At 33.6% G+C, this 22,484-nt stretch overlaps 8 protein-coding genes across 8 annotated transcripts; all 8 read left to right on the forward strand.

Moving 5' to 3' along the window:
- Positions 1-58: 58 nt before the first annotated feature.
- Positions 59-848, forward strand: LOC149094885 (trypsin-1-like). Its single transcript, XM_089266042.1, has 2 exons — positions 59-434; positions 532-848. The coding sequence occupies exons 1-2, from the start codon at positions 59-61 to the stop codon at positions 846-848; spliced, it is 693 nt and encodes a 230-aa protein (XP_089122168.1).
- Positions 849-4,482: 3,634 nt separating this feature from the next.
- Positions 4,483-5,692, forward strand: LOC107369839 (serine protease 33-like). Its single transcript, XM_015937818.3, has 2 exons — positions 4,483-5,147; positions 5,218-5,692. Exons 1-2 carry the CDS (start codon positions 4,592-4,594, stop codon positions 5,547-5,549), a joined length of 888 nt encoding a protein of 295 aa, XP_015793304.2. The 5' UTR covers positions 4,483-4,591; the 3' UTR covers positions 5,550-5,692.
- A 1,858-nt stretch (positions 5,693-7,550) lies between these two features.
- LOC149094886 (trypsin-1-like) lies at positions 7,551-8,493 on the forward strand. Its single transcript, XM_089266044.1, has 2 exons — positions 7,551-7,998; positions 8,066-8,493. The coding sequence occupies exons 1-2, from the start codon at positions 7,551-7,553 to the stop codon at positions 8,395-8,397; spliced, it is 780 nt and encodes a 259-aa protein (XP_089122170.1). The 3' UTR covers positions 8,398-8,493.
- Positions 8,494-9,157: 664 nt separating this feature from the next.
- Positions 9,158-10,255, forward strand: LOC107369813 (chymotrypsinogen B-like). The gene is made up of 2 exons (XM_089266679.1): positions 9,158-9,799; positions 9,862-10,255. Exons 1-2 carry the CDS (start codon positions 9,295-9,297, stop codon positions 10,182-10,184), a joined length of 828 nt encoding a protein of 275 aa, XP_089122805.1. The 5' UTR covers positions 9,158-9,294; the 3' UTR covers positions 10,185-10,255.
- Positions 10,256-12,032: 1,777 nt separating this feature from the next.
- Positions 12,033-12,932, forward strand: LOC107369809 (venom protease-like). Its single transcript, XM_015937785.3, has 2 exons — positions 12,033-12,228; positions 12,298-12,932. The coding sequence occupies exons 1-2, from the start codon at positions 12,060-12,062 to the stop codon at positions 12,630-12,632; spliced, it is 504 nt and encodes a 167-aa protein (XP_015793271.2). The 5' UTR covers positions 12,033-12,059; the 3' UTR covers positions 12,633-12,932.
- A 998-nt stretch (positions 12,933-13,930) lies between these two features.
- On the forward strand, positions 13,931-15,017 carry LOC107369918 (chymotrypsinogen B-like). The gene is made up of 2 exons (XM_025162423.2): positions 13,931-14,517; positions 14,585-15,017. Exons 1-2 carry the CDS (start codon positions 14,019-14,021, stop codon positions 14,914-14,916), a joined length of 831 nt encoding a protein of 276 aa, XP_025018191.2. The 5' UTR covers positions 13,931-14,018; the 3' UTR covers positions 14,917-15,017.
- Positions 15,018-18,308: 3,291 nt separating this feature from the next.
- LOC149094887 (mite allergen Der p 3-like) lies at positions 18,309-19,316 on the forward strand. Its single transcript, XM_089266052.1, has 3 exons — positions 18,309-18,501; positions 18,546-18,833; positions 18,905-19,316. Exons 1-3 carry the CDS (start codon positions 18,309-18,311, stop codon positions 19,225-19,227), a joined length of 804 nt encoding a protein of 267 aa, XP_089122178.1. The 3' UTR covers positions 19,228-19,316.
- A 2,010-nt stretch (positions 19,317-21,326) lies between these two features.
- Positions 21,327-22,445, forward strand: LOC149094888 (serine protease 30-like). Its single transcript, XM_089270166.1, has 2 exons — positions 21,327-21,973; positions 22,043-22,445. The coding sequence occupies exons 1-2, from the start codon at positions 21,478-21,480 to the stop codon at positions 22,372-22,374; spliced, it is 828 nt and encodes a 275-aa protein (XP_089126292.1). The 5' UTR covers positions 21,327-21,477; the 3' UTR covers positions 22,375-22,445.
- Positions 22,446-22,484: the final 39 nt, after the last annotated feature.

The following is a 22,484-nucleotide window of genomic DNA, read 5'->3' on the forward strand; positions in this document are numbered from 1 at the left end:
TCATGATAAGCTACAGTCGGCAATTCATTGTGGTATGCGCTTTACTGGCAACGAAGTGATGAACCTTGTTGTCAGTGGTCGAAATGCTCATCCAGGAGAAGTTCCTTTTCACGTTACAATAGAACGTTTTTCTTATCATTTTTCTTACATTTGTAGTGGTGTTTTCATTTCAAATAGATGGGTCTTGGCTCCAGCTCATTGTATGTCGGATTTTCCATATACACTCAAACGAGTTTTGACAAGTGAAAAAGGGAATAACAGAACAATTTTAGTGGAAAAGGAATACATCCATCCCAATTTTAATTACAAGACACTCGAGAACGATATCGCTCTTTTATTTTTGAATGAACCAGTGGAGTTCAATAAGCATGTTCAACCCATTTGTTTGCCAGAACCTGGAGAAGATGAACATTTTTCGGTCTCGATGGGACATTAGCTGGTCGGGGAATACTAGGTGAGTAAATTCATTATCTTTTCTTTACTCACTCAAAGTATTCAAGAAATATAATCCGTTATTCTTATTATATTCAGATCTGAAAATGGGAGATTTCTTTGAAATACAAATAACCACTGTGCCGATCTTCAGAAATGATGAATGTCAAAAATCATACGCAAATGCTGGCCGCAACAAGACAATCAAGGGATCGGTTTTGTGTGCTGGTCATCCGCTAGCCGGGAAAAATAAATGTTTTACTGATGCTGGTAGTCTATTGATGGTCAAAACCGAAGGTTATTGGGTACTTGCTGGAATTGTATCCAATGGATATAAATGTACAAACCCTGATTCACCCCGTATATACACTAGGATCGGATATTACTTGGACTGGATTAAAAGAACAATTTACTAGTTATTTCAGTTATACTTTTGATGTGCAATGAATGAAACTGAGAAAAAATAGATTTTGAAAAATTTAAAAAAATCGCTTTTTTCATTGAAACAATAAAATAATGAAGTTAAAGTCTCTTGTCTCCCACTTTTATGACCTGATTCCAATTCCGATAATTTATTATCTATTGGTATGGCCATGAGAAAAACTGAACAAAAGCTCGAACAGGTCAACTTCACAATCTGGTGAAGAAAAGAGGATTTAAATTTATTTAGGAAACCATGAATCATACATGAGAGGTTGAAATGACTCGACGTCAGTATTAATGAGATTGAAAATGAAGAAGTTGTTGCTCTATTAGTTAACATATTTGAAGATGGCTCAAAAAACTTTGCTGACCTAATGTTAAATCTGAGTAGTATTGTTTTTGGTGATAACTTATCATTCAACATCTTTCTCTCAGGGACGATAAAGATGATCAATGCGAATATCCTGATGATTATCTTGAGGATTCAACAGATACAAGAGGGCCGCGAGTAGTGAGTTATCAGAAGAAATTCGAGTTGGTCGAAGATGAGGAAAATACTTTAGATCAACTGTGTTCTTCTTTCGTGAAATTAATACTGAAGGATTGGATGAATCGACTCCTAGTTTAACAGAAAATGTTTTGGAGGAATCTAATTTGCTAATCAAAAATTAATCAAGAAAGGGTCTTCTTATGAATCAGCTCAATCTTCATTATCTTATTTGAGTTTGATCAAGAGTGGCCCGAATCAGGAGACTTAAGAGGTCCATTTATTGTTACAGTAGGTGTTAGGGTTAAGTTAACAAAAACGGGTCAGAGTTAAGTTAATTTTTAAGTGTCGCCATCTCGAGCATATTTAGTTTTTAGAGACAAGGAAAAAACAATGTAATAGAAAACTGGCCAAAAAAAGTTCGATTCTAATGGTACCTTAATTTATTGTTAGAGGGCGACTATGAAAAAAATCTTCCCTTTTGTTAACTTAACCCTAGCCCCTACTGTAACTAATTGTCGTTGTCATTTGAAAAAATTCGATGCTTTACAATTTTCTTTTGGACGAATTCATATTGTTACAAATGCAATAGGGACACTTAAGCTAACAAGGGAAGTAACCTAGCTGGTACGGGCAGATCAAGATGAAAAAGGATTTAATGGAAAGCCCGTGTCAGAATACCATTAAAAACACTAATCTTCCATGGAGTAAATCTATCTGAAAAAGTTACAGGGTCGCAAATGTTTCAAGTGCGGAGGTCAAAAATGATTAATAAAATCGAATTTTTGATTAATATGTAAACCGAGAAAGACCAGGCCATTATCATTATCTTTATCTCTGTGGCTTTTCTGTTCAAATCAACATTTTTTTATTCTTTTAAACTCAAATTATTAACAAACAAAACACTAAGAAACTCCTCGCTCCTTGGAATCAACTTCAGTACCAATCATCAAGCCCGGTTTTTGCAAAAATCTCGCGCTATTGCCACAATTGATACGTTGATGCTTTACAGACTCTTGGACGAATTCCTACTGCTATCGGTAAATGCAACACGAAAACTTCACCAAAAGTCAAGGCAGCCTCTGAGTTGTAAACAAAATACGACACTCAGACAACGAAATCTAATAAAATTGTTTAAATAATAACCAATAGAGTTTAATTCTAAATTCGCAAAAAGGATGAATAATTTGACTCTTTTTAAACCGTTTATGACTCTTCAAGAAGATTAAAGTCCTTACTATTTAAAGGCGATTGTCTCTCGTTTTCACAATGAGGATTAGCATTTAAGCTTACAAAGTAAAGATAATCTTTGGTCGAACAGGGTTAGTGGGAACAGCGGTAAAGTCAAAAGACTCGTTTCTATTGGTTAATTTAAATCATCATTCGAGAGACTCTATCAATGAATAAAATTGTTTTAAATCAAAAATTCACCACCTCTCTTAAATTTGATGAACTCCATGTTTTACACAACTCTTTTATTGTCTTCTACACTGATTTAATTAATAGAAAAGATTGCACTAGTTTCACGCTTAAGTTAATTTTTGATAAGCGCCGTCTGCTATATTACCAATGGCATTATTAAGAATCTTACGTATAGTAGATGGCGTTTATCAAAAAAAGGTACCTGTGAAACTAGTGTAATCATTTTCAAGAAAATATTGGCTTCAGAATTTTCTGAGAAAACCCTTCAAAAATGCCTGAAGCTGTCCGAATCAGCGAGCTTTAGTTAGCTCAAAAGATTATGTTTATGACCCTCATTGTGAAAACAAGAAGACACCTTTAAAGGCAGTACAAGAAGAGCCTTCGTGTCATTTCTCACCATTATCTTTCTCTCGTCTAAGGTATGACCGGTGAAGTTTGAGAATAATTTTTCAGAATTGAATTGCGTCAGTTAGACTAGACTTACAGGCACCATTTAAACGTTAAAATAAAGGTACACTTCTTAAGCACATTTGGTGCAAAAATAAATTAATTTTGATCAGAAAGTGTCAAGTTATGACTTTAAATGGACAAACGCGTCAAATCTGATTTTGCCTCAAGTCAAAAACCATATATTTTGCAACTTCATACTAGGGTTTCGAAGAATCGAAAAATGACAAAATTTGGCCTCAAAGTTATTGAAAAAGATGTAATTCGCTTAATATAACCCAGCACAGGTCACTTGAAGGTTAGGGTCATAACTTGATATGACATAACATAACAATAATTAATAATACTTTGTTACTTTATTCTTAAAGATCGAATAATGGAAATATTTACACCTTCAAATGTGCATTATACCAGTTTGCCTATCGACAGATCTGATGATTGTGATAAATTTTTCAAACAATACATTAAAAAAAATATCACTGATTCCTTTTTTAGTGCTGGTTACCCGAAAAGACAAAAAGATGCATGTTTTCCTGATCGTGGCGATCCGTTCATGGTCAAAGTTGGAAAACATTGGGTAATTGCTGGGCTCACATTGATTAACCCCGGATGTAAGAGGCCTTATGCACTCGATGCTTACGTTAGAGTTGAATTTTACTTGGACTGGATTAAAAGAACAATAGAACAAAATAATAGTTTGAATCATTTTGCAACCGTGGATATGCAACACTAACTTAAATTCGGGATTAAACTATCGGCATTATTGACTTACAATAATATGTCATATGTATTCAAGTCCGCGAATTCAATTCAAATTTGAAGCTTTGAAAATATTGCGTCTCAATAATAATGGTTTAGGAATTGGAGGTAAAATATTAGGTCGAGGATTAAATACTCTGAAAAATTTGCAAGTCTTTGTTTGTAGTCGAAATCTTTTAGAGAATCCAGGAGTCAAAAGAGCGAGTCGAGATTTAAGTGGTTTGTCAGTATCTTGTGTCTACAATTGTATTGTTTAGTATAAACACTTTGCTTTCTGTCTCTCCAACAGTCTAGACAACTTACGTCAAAAAAGAAATAAACTTTTCTGAAATCGAAGCTTAATGAGAAGCTATCAATAGATAAATTCAATTAAATGTAAATGACCATGAAAGAGGGACGGATAAGGCCCTGAAAAAACTTAACCAAAAGCTCTAACAGATCAACTTCTTAGATTGACTGTTGAAGAAAGGAAAATTTCCATTTATTTCTGAATGATACTGGCATACTTGAGAATTTGAAATGGGTTGAAAGATGAAGGTGACCAAGAAGTATACGAAATAACTAATAAACTGTTTATGACGCTTTAAGAAGATTAAAGTTTTTGCTATTTAAAGGCAATTCATGCAGAGGTTTGTCAGTTTACATCTTGATCTTTCTCTCGTCAAACTTAAAATGGCTTTATCTGTGTCTTTTTTGTTGCTTACATTACCCATCATTTCAAATGGACTCCCGTTGTCTCATGAAAAGTCAAACTCGACTTTCCGATCTAATGACAATGAATTGATTGATCAAATCTGCGGTCGCGATACTAACCCAGGAAAAGTACCATTCTACGCTTCAATAGAATATGATAACCCACCCGTGCATTACACAATGTGTGGTGGTGTTTTGATTGCAGATCGATGGGTCATGACTGACGTTTTTTGTATATCATATATTTTTGGACCCATACGAGTTGTTCTGGGTGACCAATGGAACAACAAAACAATTGGAGTGGAAGCAGTGCACTTCCATCCGGATATAAATTCTGAACCATCCATGAACAATATCGCCCTTTTATTATTGAAAGAACCAGTCCAGTTTAGTAGGAATATCCAACCAATTTGTTTACCAGAGCCTGGACAGGATGGAACTTTTCATGGTCGCTATGGGAAAGTTGCTGGTTACGAAAAACTAAGTGAGTTATTCATTCCTTTACCTTTATATAAAACAATAATTAATAATAATTTGTTACTTTATTCTTAAAGTTCCAGGACAGGAAAAACCTACATCTACAAATATGCACATAACTACGTTGCCTATCGACAGATCTGATGATTGTGATAAATTTTTCAAAAAAGTCGTTAAAAAAAATATCACTGATTCCTTTTTCTGTGCTGGTTACCTGGAAGGACGAAAAGATGTATGTTTTCCTGATCGTGGCGATCCGTTCATGGTCAAAGTTCGAAAACATTGGGTGATTGCTGGAATCACATTGATTAATAGGAGCTGTAAGAGGCCTCATGCACTCGATATTTACGTTAGAGTTGGATTTCATTTGGACTGGATTAAAAGAACAATAGAACAAAATAATAGTTGAAATGTAGTCCGAAAAGATTTAAATTGTTTTTTGGTGAAGATGATTCATATAAAGATATGTTGTTTTTATAGAGTTTCATATTTTCTTGAAAAGTTAAATGACAAAGTTACTGTGCTATTATTAAGTAATAAAGTAATTAATAAACTAAATTTTAGCGTAAAAATTTCTTTTTAGTCGCTAACTTATCTTTCAACATCTTTTTCGGAGGCGATCAAGAGTAATACGAATCATATCAAAATATTCGGACAGGTAGATTTAGTGTCATCATCAAGCAGCTCTTTGGGAAGGGAAGGAGAAGAGGGTAAAGGATTCCAATAGGTTGAAGAATATGTATACAATTATAATAGTGAATGCCAAGACTTTTATGATAAAGATCATTAATAAGAATATCCTGATGGCTATGTTGAGGACTCAACAGATACAGGAGGACCGCGAGTAGGTGAGTTATCAGAAGAAATTCGAGTGTTGATCGAAGATGAGGAAACTACTTTAGATCAATTATGTTTTTCTTTCGTGAAATTAATACTGAAGGATTTAATGAATCGACTTTTAGTCTACTAGCTACATTGTTAAGTAATTGCCGTGATCATTTGCAAAAGTCGATGCTTTAAAACTTTCTCTTAGACGAATTCCTATTGTTACAGATGCAACAGGGAAACTTGCATGAGGCTAATTTCCGTTAAAACTTGATTCTTTGTTTCTGAAAAAATAATAATTTGACTTGTTTTCAAACCCTTCATAGTTCGATAAGGTGATTAGAGTGGTCGCTATTTAAAGAAAAAACAGAATATTATTTTGTCAGTTCTCATCTTAAAATCCATTATTAAAGTAATAAAAATCATAGTAGAACATGCGAATAGTTATCGTCGATTGCATCATAATGTAAATTTTTGTGTTCTTTAAGGGCTAAAGGGAAGGTAAGGTAAGAACTCCCTTCTTCTTTAGGGATTCCAATAGGTTGGGATAGTGATAGTGAATTTCAAGACTTTCAATTTTTTAGTGATTTTAACATTAAATTTTCTTGTGTTTAGCTTTTTGATGGAATGCAACATCGTCAATATCGTCATCTTCATTTTCATCTTCATATTATTATTATTATTATTATTATTTTTATTATTATTATTATTATTATTATTATTATTACAAGCGGAACCTACGATCCTGACTGATCGTAATTTTTTCACTGAATACGGGACTGGCTTTTTCACCGTATTGTCCAATGCGGTAAAAAATAGTAAAAAAGTGGTTGATGAAGTGATAGATGTGGTGGAAAAAAGTCGGTCCCACTGAGTACAATGAATTCAATCCATATTTAAAGACTCAAATTCTTGATGAAAAACCATCGTCAATGAGAAAAACGTAAAAATAAAATAAAATCTGGTTATACAGCTGAACAGAATGAAATCTTTCTGTACAGTTAAGCTACTATATTTTTCACTTAACTCTTTACTCGAAAGACAGTTTTACTTATCCTTCTAATCCAACAATAAAACATCAACCTGAAAAACCAAAAGTTTTTCCATCAAAGTCAATAGTAAAAGATACGGATTCTGTTTTTTCCCCTACCCCTTTCCCCTGAAAGAATGATGAATGTAAGTCTTACCATTCTCGAAATATTGAGACTCAAGTTATGAGGCCTTTGAATCAAAATCAAGAGAACTGTCGATAAATTTAAAAAATGTTCTATCATTGATGATTACCAATAATTTACCAATGTATATCGACGAGTGATAAGTTTCAGGTCTCTAACTCTTAGTTTTAACTTTTAACCTGAAGAGATTATTTCTTGAAAGCTTAAAAGATTGGCGAATTCGGACCAAACCTATCTACCAAAAACAGTTTTACTTATCCTTCTAATCCAAACTAATCTAACTAGGTCAGCCGTGAAGCGGCGTAGTCTGAGCGAGCGTGCAGAGGAATAAGGAGACTGAATTATGAGGGTTTGAGAAATTTGATTAGTCCGCATGCTAAATGGCAATATAACATAGAAAATTCCGATTGATGGAATACCTTTATCATCACTTATTATCACTGACTTCCCAATCTTATGACAATGAATTGACTGATCAGGTCTGTGGTCGCGATACTACCCCAGGACAAGTGCCATTCTACGCTTCTATAGAATTGCAAAATCAAAATTGGCATTACAAATATTGTAGTGGTGTTTTGATTGCAAATCGATGGGTCTTGACTGTGGGCTATTGTAAATTCGGTATTCTTGGATCCATGCGAGTTGATTTAGGTGACGAATGGAACAACAAAACCATTGCAGTTGAAAAAATTTACATGCATCCTGATTTCAATCACGAGAAAAACAATATCGCCCTTTTATTATTGAAAGAACCAGTTCAGTTCAGCAGGAATATCCAACCAATTTGTTTACCAGAACCTGGAGAAGATGAAACTTTTTATGGTCGCAATGGAACAGTTACTGGGTTCAAAAGACTAGGTGAGTGATTCATTCTTTTCTTTATTCATACTTAACAACTAACATTGTTATTCCTTTATTTTTAAAGATCCATGGGAGAGAAAATTACCTTCAAATATGCAAATAACCACTTCGCCGATAATTAGATCTGATGATTGTGGTGATTCATACGCAAAAGTTGGGTGGAACAAATCAATCACCGAGTCGTTTCTGTGTGCTGGTTACTCCAATGATTTAAAAGATGTATTTATTCCTCATTTTGGCAATTCATTGATGGTCAACGTTGAAAACAATTGGATACTCGCTGGAATTTCAATGTATAATGTACCTTGTCAGGATGCTGTATCACCCCGCATTTGTCGTACAAGATTCGATAGTGTAGGATTTTACTTGGACTGGATTAAAAGAACAGTTTACTAATTATTACATTTTTATCTTCAATTTATTAAATGTATTTTGAAACGATTTAAGTTTTCACCCTTTTTCTTTAGTGCAATAAATATAAGCATTAAAATGTATTTGAGTTGAAGAACTTTTTAGGTCATTGTGGTATTAGAGTAAGTATTCAATCAAAAGGGATGACTATTTTTCAGGGAGGTTGAAGGTGACCAAGAAGAACACGAATCTTATGGCAACATTCGGACAGCTATAATTAGTGTTAAGTTTAACCAAACAAGATGGCTGAATCAATGGAGTTTGGCTTTCTTTTTGGCAATCATAGCCTCTACAGCCTCAAGTTGTTTTAATAAATGCTCTCGTCGAGATGAGCCATCTTTTGAACTTTTTGTTATGATATGATATCTATATCATCTTAATCATTATCTTTATTTCTGTAGACTTTCTGTTCAAATCAACATTTATTACTTTTTTCAAACTTAAACAGACTTAAACACTAAGATTCTGCACACACCTTGGAATCAACTGAAGTCCCGATCATCAAGCATGGTATTTTTTAATAATCCCAAGTGATTACAATACATTATTGATCCTTTGATGCTTTACAGCTTTCTCTTGGACGAATTCCTAATGCTACCGGTAAGTGCAACAGACAAACTTTACCACAATCCAATGCAGCCTCTGAGCTGTAAACGAAATGCTAAAAATCTGGCTCTCAGACAACGGAATATAATGAAATTGTTTAAATCATATCTGATAGAGCTTGATTCTTGATTCCCAAAAAGGATGAATAATTTGACTCTTTTTAAACCGTTTATGACTATTTAAGAAGATTAAAATTCTTGCTATTTAAAGGCAAAACAAGAAGAGTCTTTTTGTCAGTTCTCATCTTCATCCATCTCTCGTCAAACTTAATTTGTCATGACTTTATTTGTAACTTTTTTGTTGCTTGCATTACCCATCATTTCAAGTGGACTCCAGTTGTCTAATGAAAAGTCACAATCGACTTTTCAATCTTATGACAATCAATTGACTGATCTGGTCTGTGGTCGCGATACTACACCAGGACAAGTGCCATTCTACGCTTCAATAGAAGTAAATAGTCGAAAATTTCATTGCAAAAAGTGTAGTGGTGTTTTAATTGCAAGGAAATGGGTCTTGACTGCAGCCCAGTGTGCATTCAGTGTTTTTGGACCATTACAAGTTGTTTTAGGTGACGAATGGAACAACAAAACAATTGGAGTTGAAAAAAGTTACATTCATCCGGATTTTAATCGTCGAACACAACAAAACAATATTGGTCTTTTATATTTGAAAGAGCCAGTTCAGTTCAGTAGAAATATCCAACCAATTTGTTTACCAGAACCTGGAGAAGATGAAACTTTTTATGGTCGCAATGGAACACTGGCTGTCTGGGAAAAAATAAGTGAGTTATTTATTCCCTTACTTTATGAATACCAATAATTATTTGTTCCTTTATTCTTGTAGATCAAACAGAGAGAAAATTACCGACAAATATGCAAATAACCAGTTTGCCGATCATTAGATCTGATGATTGTTGGGAACCGTACGCAAAAGCTGGCTACAAGAAATCAGTTTACCCCGAGTGGGCTCTGTGTGTTCGTTACCCAGATGACGTAAAAGATGTATGTTTTCCTGGGCCTGGCAATCCGTTTATGGTTAACGTCGGAAAACATTGGGTACTTGCTGGAATTTCACTGGATAACTTAAGCTGTGAGAAGCGGTATTCACCCAGCATTTATCTCAGTGTTGGATTTTACTTAGATTGGATTAAAACAACTGTTTACTAGTTTTAGTTGTATCATAGTTCATACCTTCAACAATGCTTAAATTAACAACAATAAAGAAAAAATAGTTGAAATGCATTTTGAAATTATTCATTTCCACTTTTTTCAATCCAATAAATATTTCATCTCGATAATAATAGTTAAGGAATTGCATGAGGCGCTATTTCGATACGAACAATGATTAATTAGAAGAAATTTAAGTCTTTGTTTGTCTCGAGAGATGAAGTTTTTGCTTTATTAGTTAACGTACTTGGCGACTCCTTGAAAAACTTTTTCAACATGAAATCTGAGTTTCAATGTTTTGGTTGAAATTATTTTTCATACATGTATACATGTTGTATATTCTTTACAAATTGAATGATAAAGTAACTTTCAATCCCAATTTTAATAAAAAGACACTCCAGAATGATACCGCGTTTTCATTATTGCATGAAGTAGTAGAGTTCAATAAGTATATTCAACCCATTTTTCAGAGCCTGGAGAGGTTTGTGCCCAAAACAGCCTAAAACAAAACTACTTAAATCAAATTAAACTACTTAAATGATCAGATCTATTAGGTAAGTATTCAATCAAAATTGATAATTTAAAATATAATTTATCATTAAACATCTTTCTCTCGGGACAGATGAAGAACAAGAAGAATATCCTAATGATTAACTCGAGGACTCAACAGATGCAAGTGGATTGCGCCTAGATGAGATATCAGAGGAATTCGAGAGTTTATCGAAGATGAGGAAACTACTTTAGATCAATTGTGTTTAACTTTTGTGAAAATTACTAGTGAAGGATCTAATGAATCGAGATCTAGTTTACCAGAAAACGTTTTAAAAGAGTTAAATGATTTGTTAATCAAAATATTAATTGAGAAAGGGTCTTCTTATGAATCAGTTCAAGCTTTATTATCTCACTTGCATCAAAGAGTGGAGTCGGAACACTTAATTGCTTTCTGTCTCTTCAAGAGTCTAAACAGCTAACGTCAAAATAGAATAAACTTTTCTAAAATCGAGACTCCATAAGAAGCCATCAATATGAAAATGAAATTAAATGTAAATGATAACACAATGACCATTAAAGGAAAACGAATCATTGGTAAGGCCATAAAAAACTAAACCAAAGCTCGAAGTGATATTTATAGCATCTTAATCAACATCTGCATCTCGTTGACTTTCTGTTTAAATCAACATTTTTTTTCATCTTTCAAACTTAAATCAAACCAAACTAGGATACTGCTCGTACCTTGGAAACAACTACAGTACGAATCATCAAGCATGGCTTTTTGTAATAATCTCAAGTTATTGCGTTACCCAATTAATCCCTTGGTGCTTTAAATCTTTATCTTGGACGGATTCCTACATCAACGGTAAATGCAAGAGGAAAACTTTACCACAAACCAGTGCAACGAGTTGTGAGTTGTAAACAAAATGACACAAATATGACTCTCAGACACCGGAATCTAATGCAATTGTTCAAATAAAAACTAATAGAGTTTGATTTTTGATTCCCAAAAAGGATGAATGATTTGATCAGTTTAAACCGTTTATGACTCTTCAAGAAGATTAAAGTTCTTGCTATTTAAAGGCAAAACGACGAGAGTCGTTGTTTCAGTTTTCATCTTCATCTTTTTCTCGTCAAACTCAAAATGACTTTATTTGTATCTTTTTTGTTGCTTTCATTACACATCATTTCAAATGGACTCCCGATGTCTTCTGGAAAGTCAAAATCCACTTTCCCATCTCATGACAATGAATTTATTGATCAAGTCTGTGGTCGCGATACTAACCCAGGAAAAATGCCATTCTACGCTTCAATAGAAGAAGATCATCCAACCGAGCATTACAAATTACAAACAACAAAACAATTGGAGTGGAAGGTGCTACCATGCATCCGGATTTTACTCCTGAAAGACCCGCGCCCAATATTGCTCTTTTATATTTGAAAGAGCCAGTTCAGTTCAGTAGGAGTATCCAACCAATTTGTTTACCAGAACCTGGACAAGATGAAACTTTTTATGGTCACTACGGGATAGTTGCTGGCTGGGAAAAACTAAGTGAGTTATTTATTTCTATTCTTTATTAATAACAATAATTAATGATTATTTGTTACTTTATTCTTAAAGATCAAATAGAGACAAAATTACAGCCAAATATTCATGTAACCAGTTTGCCGATCATAAGATCTGAAGCTTGTGACAGATTTTACGTAAAATCTGAAGTCAATAAGAAAAATATCACTGATTCCTTTTTTTGTGCTGGTTACCCGAAAGGACGAAAAGAGGTATGTTTTCCTGATCGTGGCGATCCATTGATGGTCAAAGTAGAAAAAAATTGGGTAATTGCTGGAATCACATTGAAGAGAGTGAGCTGTGATTTGCCTCATGCACTCGATGCTTACCTAAGAATTGGACTTTACTTGGACTGGATTAAAAGAACAATAGAACAAAATAATATTTAAAATGTATTCTGAAATGATTTGTATTTTCAGTTTTTTTCTTTAGTACATTAAATATAATTTTTAAAATATGTTTGAGTCTGCCGTCTTGGTATGCAATCATAAACTCATTTTTTCGGAGAGTGATCAAACCATCAATGATATTTATTATAAATAAATGTAAGTGATAACACAGTGACCATTGAAGGGAAACGAATCATTGTTGAGGCTTTGACAAAAACTAATCCAAAGCGCCGACAGGTAAACTTCTCATATTGTCTTCTGAAGGTAAAGGGTTTAAACAGAGAAAGGAAAAATAGCTAAAATAGGTAAAAATAAGAAGCAAAATAATTAAACTGTTTAAAGTTTTTTTATGAAAATTAAACACAGTGCTTTTTGCTTTGCTCAGAAGTTCCCTTTTCAAACAGGGTAGGGAAAAATGCAGAATCCGCATTTTGTAGCATTGTTTTTAGGGGAAAAACTTTTTGGTACTCAGTTTGATGGATTATTGTTGAACTAGGAATATATGTAAAACTGTCTTTCAAGTAAAGAGTTTGGTTAATAATCTGGTGCCTCAACTGTACGAAAACCAAATGACAAATTTCAAGTCAATTTCATCAACGATTGTTCATCTGAAAAAATTTTTAACTCAGAATTTGAGTCTTTAATTGTGGATTGAATGCATCGTACACAGTGAGAATAAATTTGCGATCAGTCATGATCGGGGGCTCCACTTGTAATAACTATTATAATTATGAACTGATCAAAAAAAAAGAAAATGAAAATTTTTGCATCTACGCAGCAATGTGTGCATCGATATTTTTCGCGGATGCGACTTTCTCTATTTTGCTTTGTTATCTCACTTAGGTTTGACCAAGAGTGAGTATGGATCCAGGAGACTTAAGAGAACCATTAACTAATTGCATATAACTAACTTATCATTTGAAAAAAGTTCAAGTCGATACTTCCCTATTATCTCTTGGACGAATTCCTACTGCTACAGATGCAACAATGAAACTTGATTCTTGATTCCTGAAACGATTAAGAATTTTACTTTTTTAAGCCGTTTAGGCCTCGTTAAGAAGATGGTTTTCTTCATTAAGAAATTGATTTTAATTGAATTCAGCATACACGGTTAGAAGAAACTTGCGATCAGTAATCATAGCATAAGTTTCTTGTATGATAATAATAATAATAATAATAATAATCAATGTTTAGTCATTGCGGGAGGTAAATTTCGAGAAGAGCCTTACTTAATTCCTGATAGGATTAATAATTTTTTTTAACTAATACTTGTTTTTAAACCGTTTATGGCTCGTTAAGAAGATTGAAATGCTTGCTATTTAAAGACAAATCGAGAAGATTCAATTTGTCAGTTCTCATCTTGATCTTTCTCTCGTCAAACTTAAAATGACTTTATTTGTATCTTTTTTGTTGCTTTCAATATCAATCATCTCAAATGGGCTCCATTTGTCTTATAAAAAGTCACAATCGACTTTCCCATCTTATGAAAATGAATTGACTGATCAGGTCTGTGGTCGCAATACCATCCCAGGAAAAGTGCCATTCTACGCTTCAATAGAAGTAGATGATTCAATCTTTTATTATAAAAAGTGTAGTGGTGTTTTAATTGCAAATCGATGGGTATTGACTGTGGCCCATTGTACATTCCGTTCTTCTGGAACCGTAAGAGTTGTTTTAGGTGACAAATGGAACAACAAAACGATTGGAGTTGAAAAAATTCACATTCATCCGGATTTCAGGCAAAAGAAAAACAATATCGCCCTGTTATTATTGAAAGAACCAGTTCAGTTCAGTAAAAGTATCCAACCAATTTGTTTACCCGAACCTGGAGAAGATAAAACTTTTTATGGTCGCCATGGAACACTGGCTGTCTGGGGAAAAATAAGTGAGTTATTTATTCATTTCCTTTATTCATCTAAACAATTAACATTTTTCATTCCTTTAATTTAAAGATCGAGACGAGAGAAAATTACCTCCAAAACATCTAATCACCACTATGCCGATCATTAAACATTATGATTGTGGAGAATCATACGCAAAAGTTTGGTTCAGCGGTTTCAAGAAATTTGCTTTAACTGAGTCGTCTATATGTGCTGGTTACCCGAGTGATGTAAAAGACGTATGTTTTCCTGGGCCTGGCAATCCGTTAATGGTCAACGTTGATAAACATTGGGTACTTGCTGGAATTTCAATGAATAACATAGACTGTGAGAAGCCGGTTTTACCCGAGATTTATCTTAGAGTAGGATTTCATTTGGATTGGATTAAAAGAACAGTTCACTAGTCATTACAGTTTTTACCTTTTATCTTGCAGAAATTAAATAAAGAAAATAATATTAGTTGAAATGTACTTTGAAACGAACAAAATTTCATCTTTTTTTGTCCAATTTATATTGCATCTTAAGAATAATGGCTTACAAATCGGCGGAGGTTAAATTTAAAGACATGCATTGATTAATCTAAAGAAATACGATTCTATCTGTCTTTAGCTATCTTTTCTTCTTTATAATTGATATTACAATAAATGTTTTAATGTCTAATGAACTTTGACAGAGGAAGGTCAAGGTAAATGATATGGTTATTTGGTAAGCCTAATTCAACAATAAACCAACAGCACGAACGGAAGGGAAGGAGAAGGGAGTAAGGGAAATTTAATTGTGATCACTGAATAACTGAATCAATCAACTTTCTTTTGGTAATTATAGTCTCTACAAACTCAAGACCTTTTAATAAATGCTCTCGTCGAGATGAGCCATCTTTTGAATTTTTAGTTGAACTTGGAGATGAGCAAGTTGATGGAGTAGATATTATTGTAGATGACTTTTCTGATTTACAAGATGAATTGGAAATTCTTTGAATCTGTTGTTTTTTATCTTTTTGGTGGAGGGAAACAATATCAATATCTTCATCTTCATTTTCATTGTCATATTCTTCTTCGACTTCGGTTTGGAAACAAGTCTTTTACTTATCATTTCAAGAATAAAGAATCAAACTCTATTGATGATTAGATGTTTCAACAATTTCATTAAAGGACAAACGTCAAATCGGCCTAAGATTCAGAATAAAATGAACCATATATCAATCGAAAGCTTATGCTGAGTAGAGTATACCTCCCTGAAAATCAGATCGAAATTGCAATCCCCTGGGGAGTTATTCGACAAATCCCTTGTGGCCCCATGATGACCAACTCAGACCCAATTTTTCAGATAGAACTTTTTATGTTGATTCCAATGATGCTATGTACGTTAGCCTAAACCTGCGGCTTTTTGAGATATTCAACTTTTTCTATTTTTTCTCATGGACGTGTATGTTCAAAGCCGTGGCGTATCTTTTTTACCCTATGATGACCACATCAGACCTAGTACAGATTGTTCAGCACCTTGAACTGTATCAGAAAAGGTCAAAAATATTCCCCTAAATGTGCGGTTTTTCAATCGGCATAAGCAATGCATTATTTTCCTATGGAAATTAGTGTTCAATGCCGTGGCGTTTCTTTTTTACCCTATGATGACCACATCAGACCTAGCGCAGATTGTTCAGCACCTTGACTAGTACCATGAAAGGGCAAAAATATAAATCTAAATGTGCGGCTTTTCAATAGCCAACCACTTTTCAAATCTAACTGAAAAGCACTTATGTTCAATACAAAATATATCCTTTTTGGTAAAACTTGTGGTATTAATTATTTGAAATGGAAATTATTTGCCGCAATCATTAGCCATTTGCTACGTCAATACGTGTTTTTTATTAATGGTACTTATTATATACTTGCAGAATTGATTGTTTTAGTGAGAAAATACTGGCTAATGTAGAAGGAAAAACCGCACATTTAGAAAGAGATTTTTAGTAATTTAAGGTAATGTTATTGATGATGAAAAACCTAGGCTAGGTCTGATGTGGTCATCATAAGGTAAAAAAGAAACGCGACTGCTTTTAATATACATTTACATAGGAAAATATTGAATTGAGGATGGCGATTGAAAAACCGCACATTTAGGGAAATATTTTTGACCGTTTCTGATATAGTTCAAGGCGCTGAACAATATGTACTAGGTCTGATGTGGTCATCATAGGGTAAAAAAGAAACGCCACGGCATTGAACACTAATTTCCATAGGAAAATAATGCATTGAATATGGCGATTGAAAAGCCGCACATTTAGATTTATATTTTTGCCCTTTCATGGTACTAGTCAAGGTGCTGAACAATCTGTACTAGGTCTGATGTGGTCATCATAGGGTAAAAAAGATACGCCACGGCTTTGAACATACACGTCCATGAGAAAAAATAGAAAAAGTTGAATATCTCAAAAAGCCGCAGGTTTAGGCTAACGTACATAGCATCATTGGAATCAACATAAAAAGTTCTATCTGAAAAATTGGGTCTGAGTTGGTCATCATGGGGCCACAAGGGATTTGTCGAATAACTCCCCAGGGGATTGCAATTTCGATCTGATTTTCAGGGAGGTATACTCTACTCAGCATAAGCTTTCGATTGATATATGGTTCATTTTATTCTGAATCTTAGGCCGAAAATCCAACATTTTGGCTATCCTCCTTTGCTTGTGTCTGACTACATTTTTCCATTGCATTGTATTTTGTATAAGAATTAAAGAGAAACACATAGAGAAAGATAATGACTGAGTTAATATAAATACCTTTTCGGAATATTTCATACTCTTCTGCTCTCTATTCACATCCGTTATAGCATTCAAATTCACATTCAGAACAGAATAAGTTGCTAAATTGAATGTTGGTAAAAGTGATGATTAAAGTGGTGAGGAAGAGGAATCGGAGACAGAATCTTTTGATCCGCAACAGATATCACCTTCACCTTGTGCTGGTGCCGATGATTTTGGTGCAGAAGATAATGAAATTGATGAAGGAGATAAATCCAGCATTATGAATGATCCTTTAATTGATTCAAATCATAGTGATAATGATGAGAATGATTTTGAAGAAGAATAATATGGAAATAAAAATGCAGATGACGATATTGATGATGTTTCCCTCCATTAATCAGATAAAAAACAACATATTCAAAGAATTTCCAATTCATCTTTTAAATCAGAAAATTCATCTACAATAATATCAACTCCATCAACTTGCTCATCTCCAAGTTCAACAAAAAATTGAAAAGATGGCTCATCTCGACGAGAGCCGATTGTATCACAATCGTATTTCCTTCAACCTATTGGAATCCTTTACTCCCTTCTCCTTCTCTTCCCTTTAGCCCTATTTTGTCTTTCGCTGTTTTTTCCTAATCGTTTTAGAGTCTAAACCGAAAAGGTCGATGCTTTTCAATTTTCTCTTTGACGAATTCCTACTGTTACAGATGCAACTGGGAAGCTTAAAACAAACTAATGCAAGCTTTGTTTACCTAAATTGTAATTTCAAAATACAAATATGTACACAATGTTTTTGTTTAAGATAATTGTTCTTGACGAGTATAAAATTATTTCACTTATGTTTGATCAAGAGTGAAGATGGATCCAGAAGACTTAAGAGGTCCATCTATTGTTAACTGATTGTCGTGGTTATTCCTAAAAGGATTGCTGTAAGATTTTTTAAACTGCTTAGGTCTAGCCAAGTAGATTAATTCCTTCGCTATTTAAAGACAAACCAAATCTTTTTGTTTTGTCAGTTTTCATCTAGTTCTGTCTCCCGGCAATATCATAATGATTTCATTTGCATCTTTTTTGCTAGTTACCTTTCCAATAATTTCAAATGGACTTCAAGTGTTCCATGAAATGAAACAATCTACTATTTACTGTGGTGTTCGTGCTACCGACAATGAATTGATTGGCCGTGTCGTCGGGGGTCGTGATGCTCAGCCAGGAGAAGTTCCTTTTTTCGCGTCAATAGAAGAAAGTAAATTTTTCAATATATTTAAACATAAAAAGTGTGGTGGTGATTGATTGCAAATCGATGGGTCTTGACTGCAGCCCATTGTACACTCAGTTGGTTTGCAACCTTACGAGCTATTTTAGGTGACAAATTGAACAACAAAACAATTGAAGTGGAAAAAATTTACGTTCATCCGGATTTTAATCGCCAAACATTGGCAAACGATATCGCCCTTTTATTATTGAAAGAACCAGTAAAGTACAATAGGAATATCCAACCCCTTTGTTTACCAGAACCTGGAGAAGATGAAACTTTTTATGGTATTCACGGGACAGTGGCTGGTTGGGGAAAGCTAGGTGAGTGAATTTATTCCTATTCAATGTGTTTTGGTACTAATTAAAAATTATTTGTTCCTCTATTCTTAAAGATCCAAAAGAAAAAAAATTACCTTCAAATATGCAGGTAACCACTTTGCCAATAATCAGATATGATGATTGCCGTGAATTATACAGAAAAGCTGGACACAATAAAACAAACATTGCTGAGTCGATGTTATGTGCTGGTTTCTCGGAAGGCGGAAAGGATGCCTGTTTTGGTGATTCTGGTGGTCCGTTGATGGTCAAAATTGAAAACCATTGGATACTTGCTGGGATCGTTTCCAATGGGATAAGCTGTGCGAAGCCTAATCTACCTGGAATATACACCAGGGTGGGATTTTTCTTAGACTGGATTAAAAGAACAGTTCACTAGTTATTAAAGTTATTACCTGCAATTTTGTTAAAATTAAGTAAAGAAAAAAATAGTTGAAATGTATTTTGAAATTATTTGTATTTTCATCCTTTTTCTTTGGTGCAATAAATATAATCTATACAATATATAAAGTCAAACTATGAAATTTTTGCGGGAAGATTGTGACTAAACTAAACGGGTTCTAAAGAAAATTTTTACATAGAATGAAAGCCCTGATTGAACTTCAATTACGAAAAATAGTTAGAGCTTTCTCGGAATTCAGGTTACTGAGAAATCAGCGTTTAAACAGGGTGGGGGAAAAAATGCAGAATCCGTATCTTTTACTATTGACTTTGGGGGAAAAACTTTTTGGTTATTCAGGGTGATGGCTTATTGTTGGATTAGAAGGATAAGTAAAACTGTCTTTCGAGTAAAGAGTTAAGTGAAAAATATGATGCTTCAACTGTACAACTCTCAAAATGAACGAAAATTTTTTAGTTTTCTTTTAGACAATGATTTTTCATCAACCATTCGAGTCTTTAAATGTGGATTGAATTTATTGTATTCAGTGAAAAGAAATTCACGATCAGCCATGATCGGGGGCTCAGCTTGTTATTATAATATGTTTGAGTTGAATGTTTAAGTTTTTGATGTTTAAAGTAACGAATCTGGCGATCCCTCAGTAAACTTTACTGATCAAATGAGTGAATCTGAGTAAATGTTTTGGGTGCAGATTGTTCATATGTTCTTGATGAGTTGACTGATTAAGTCATTGTGATATTAGAGGTAGTATTCAATCAAAAGGGATGATTTATCTTTCAATATCTTTCCTCAGATAAGATGAAGGTGACCAAGAAGAGCACGAATCTTATCGCAACATTCGGACAGCAATAATTAGTGTCATCATCAATGTTTGTTCTCTATCTGAATCTTTGTTCTCTTTAAGAACTAAAGGGAAGTAAGGTAAGAACTCCCTTCTTCTTAAGGGACTCCAATAGGTTGAGGGAAATACAAATGTGATAGTGAATTTCAAGACTTTTATCAATTTTTTAGTGGATTGGATCAAAAGAACAGTTCACTAATAGTTATTATATAATAGTTGATACCTTTGATATTGCTAAAATTAAATAAAGAATAAAACGTTGAAATGTATTTTGAAAATATTTTAATTTTCACCTTTTTGGTCCAATAAATATTGCGTCTCAATAATAATGGTTTAGGAATTGAATGCGGTGAAATTTCGATATGAGCATTGATTGGAGGAATTGCAGTCTTTGTTTGTCTTGAGATAAAGCAGTTGTTGATCTATTATTTAACGTACTTCGCGAAAAACTAACATGAAATCTGAGTAGCAATGATTTATTGGAGATAATTGTTCATATATTCTTTAAGAGTTGAATGATAAAGTCATTGTGATATTACAGCAACCAAAAAGTAATAATTGATAATTTATCTTTGAACATCTTTTTCTCAGGGAAGATGAAGTTGACTAAGAAGAATACGAATATTCTGATGATTACTTCGACGACTCAACAGATACAGGAGGATCGCGACTAGATGTCAGAGGAAATTGGAGAGTTGGTCAAAGATGAGGAAACTATTATACTTTAGATCAATTGTCTTTAACTTTTGAGAAGATTATCACTGAAGAATTTAATAAATCGACTTTTCTTATGAATTAGCTCAAGTTTTGTTATCTCACTTGGGCTTGAAGAGTGGCGGTGGATCCAGGAATCTTAAGAGGTCTATTTATTGCTAACTGATTGTCGTGATCATTTGAATAAAGTTCAAGTCGATGCTTCACAATTTTCACTTGGACGGATTCCTACTGCTACAGATGCAATTGGAAAACTTGACCACAAACTAATGCAACCTTTGTTTATCTAAATTGTATGCAAAATAATACAAACAAAAGAAAACATAAAAATTTCAATGAAAGTGTTCAAATCAGTAAAAATAGAGTAACTAATTAACAGAGTTGCTTCTTTATTTTTGCAAGGAATTATAATTTGACTTGTTTTTAAACCCTTTGTGATTCGTTAAGCATATTAAAGTGCTTGCTATTAAAAGACAATACAACAAGAGTCGGTTTGTCAGCTCTCTTACAAGACTTGTTAGATGGAGTTCGATACTTGATTGCTGAAAGGATTAATAAAAGATGTGTTTTCAAACCGTTTAGGTTAAACTGATTAAAGTGATTGATATTTAAAGACAGAACAAGAAGATTCGTCATGTCAGTCTCATCTTGATCTTTCTCTCGTCAAACTTAAAATGACTTTATTTGTATCTTTTTTGTTGCTTGCATTACCCATCATTTCAAATGGACTCCAGTTGTCTAATGAAAAGTCACAATCGACTTCTCAATCTTATGAAGATGAATCGATTGATCAGGTATGTGGCCGCGATATCATCCCAGGAAAAATGCCATTCTACGCTTCAATAGAATTAGAATCAGCCGTGAATCACGAATTTTGTAGCGGTGTTTTAATTGCAAATCGATGGGTCTTGACTGAAGCGGATTGTCCATTCAATTCTGGACCCTTGCGAGTTGTTTTAGGTGACGGATGGAACAACAAAACAATTGGAGTTAAAAAAAGTTATATCCATCCGAATTTCGAACAAACAGAAGACCACAATATCGCTCTTTTATTATTGAAAGAACCAGTTCAGTTTAGTAGGAATATTCAACCAATTTGTTTACCAGAACCTGGACAAGATGAAACTTTTTATGGTCGCTATGGGACAGTTGCTGGCCGACAAAAACTAAGTGAGTGATTTATTCTTTTTCTTTATTCATACTTAACAATTGACATTTTTTATTCCTTTATTCTTAAAGATACAACTCTTGAGAAGAAATTACCTTCAAATATACAAATAACCACTTTGCCGATAATTAGATCTGATGATTGTGCTGAATCATTAGCAAAAATTTATTCCAACACATCATTTATCAACAATTCGTTTATGTGTGCTGGTTACTCCAACGATGTAAAAGATTTATGTAATTATCAACCTGGCAATCCATTGATGATCAAGGTTAAAAAACATTGGGTACTTGCTGGAATTTCAAAGAATAACATACATGTAGATTGTCATGAGCCTGTTGTACCCCACATGTATCTTAGAGTCGGATTTCACTTGGATTGGATTAAAAGAACAGCTCTCTAGTTATTACAGTTACTATCTTCAATTTTGCTAAAATTAAATATAGAAAAAAATAGTTTAAATATATTTTGGAATGATTTAGGTTTTCACCCTTTTTTCCGTCCAATAAATAT

The sequence above is a fragment of the Tetranychus urticae genome, chromosome 1 (assembly GCF_039701765.1).
Source record: "Tetranychus urticae isolate SD_2017Ah chromosome 1, NJAU_TeUrti_SD_1.0, whole genome shotgun sequence".
NCBI classification, from domain to species: Eukaryota; Metazoa; Arthropoda; class Arachnida; order Trombidiformes; family Tetranychidae; genus Tetranychus; species Tetranychus urticae.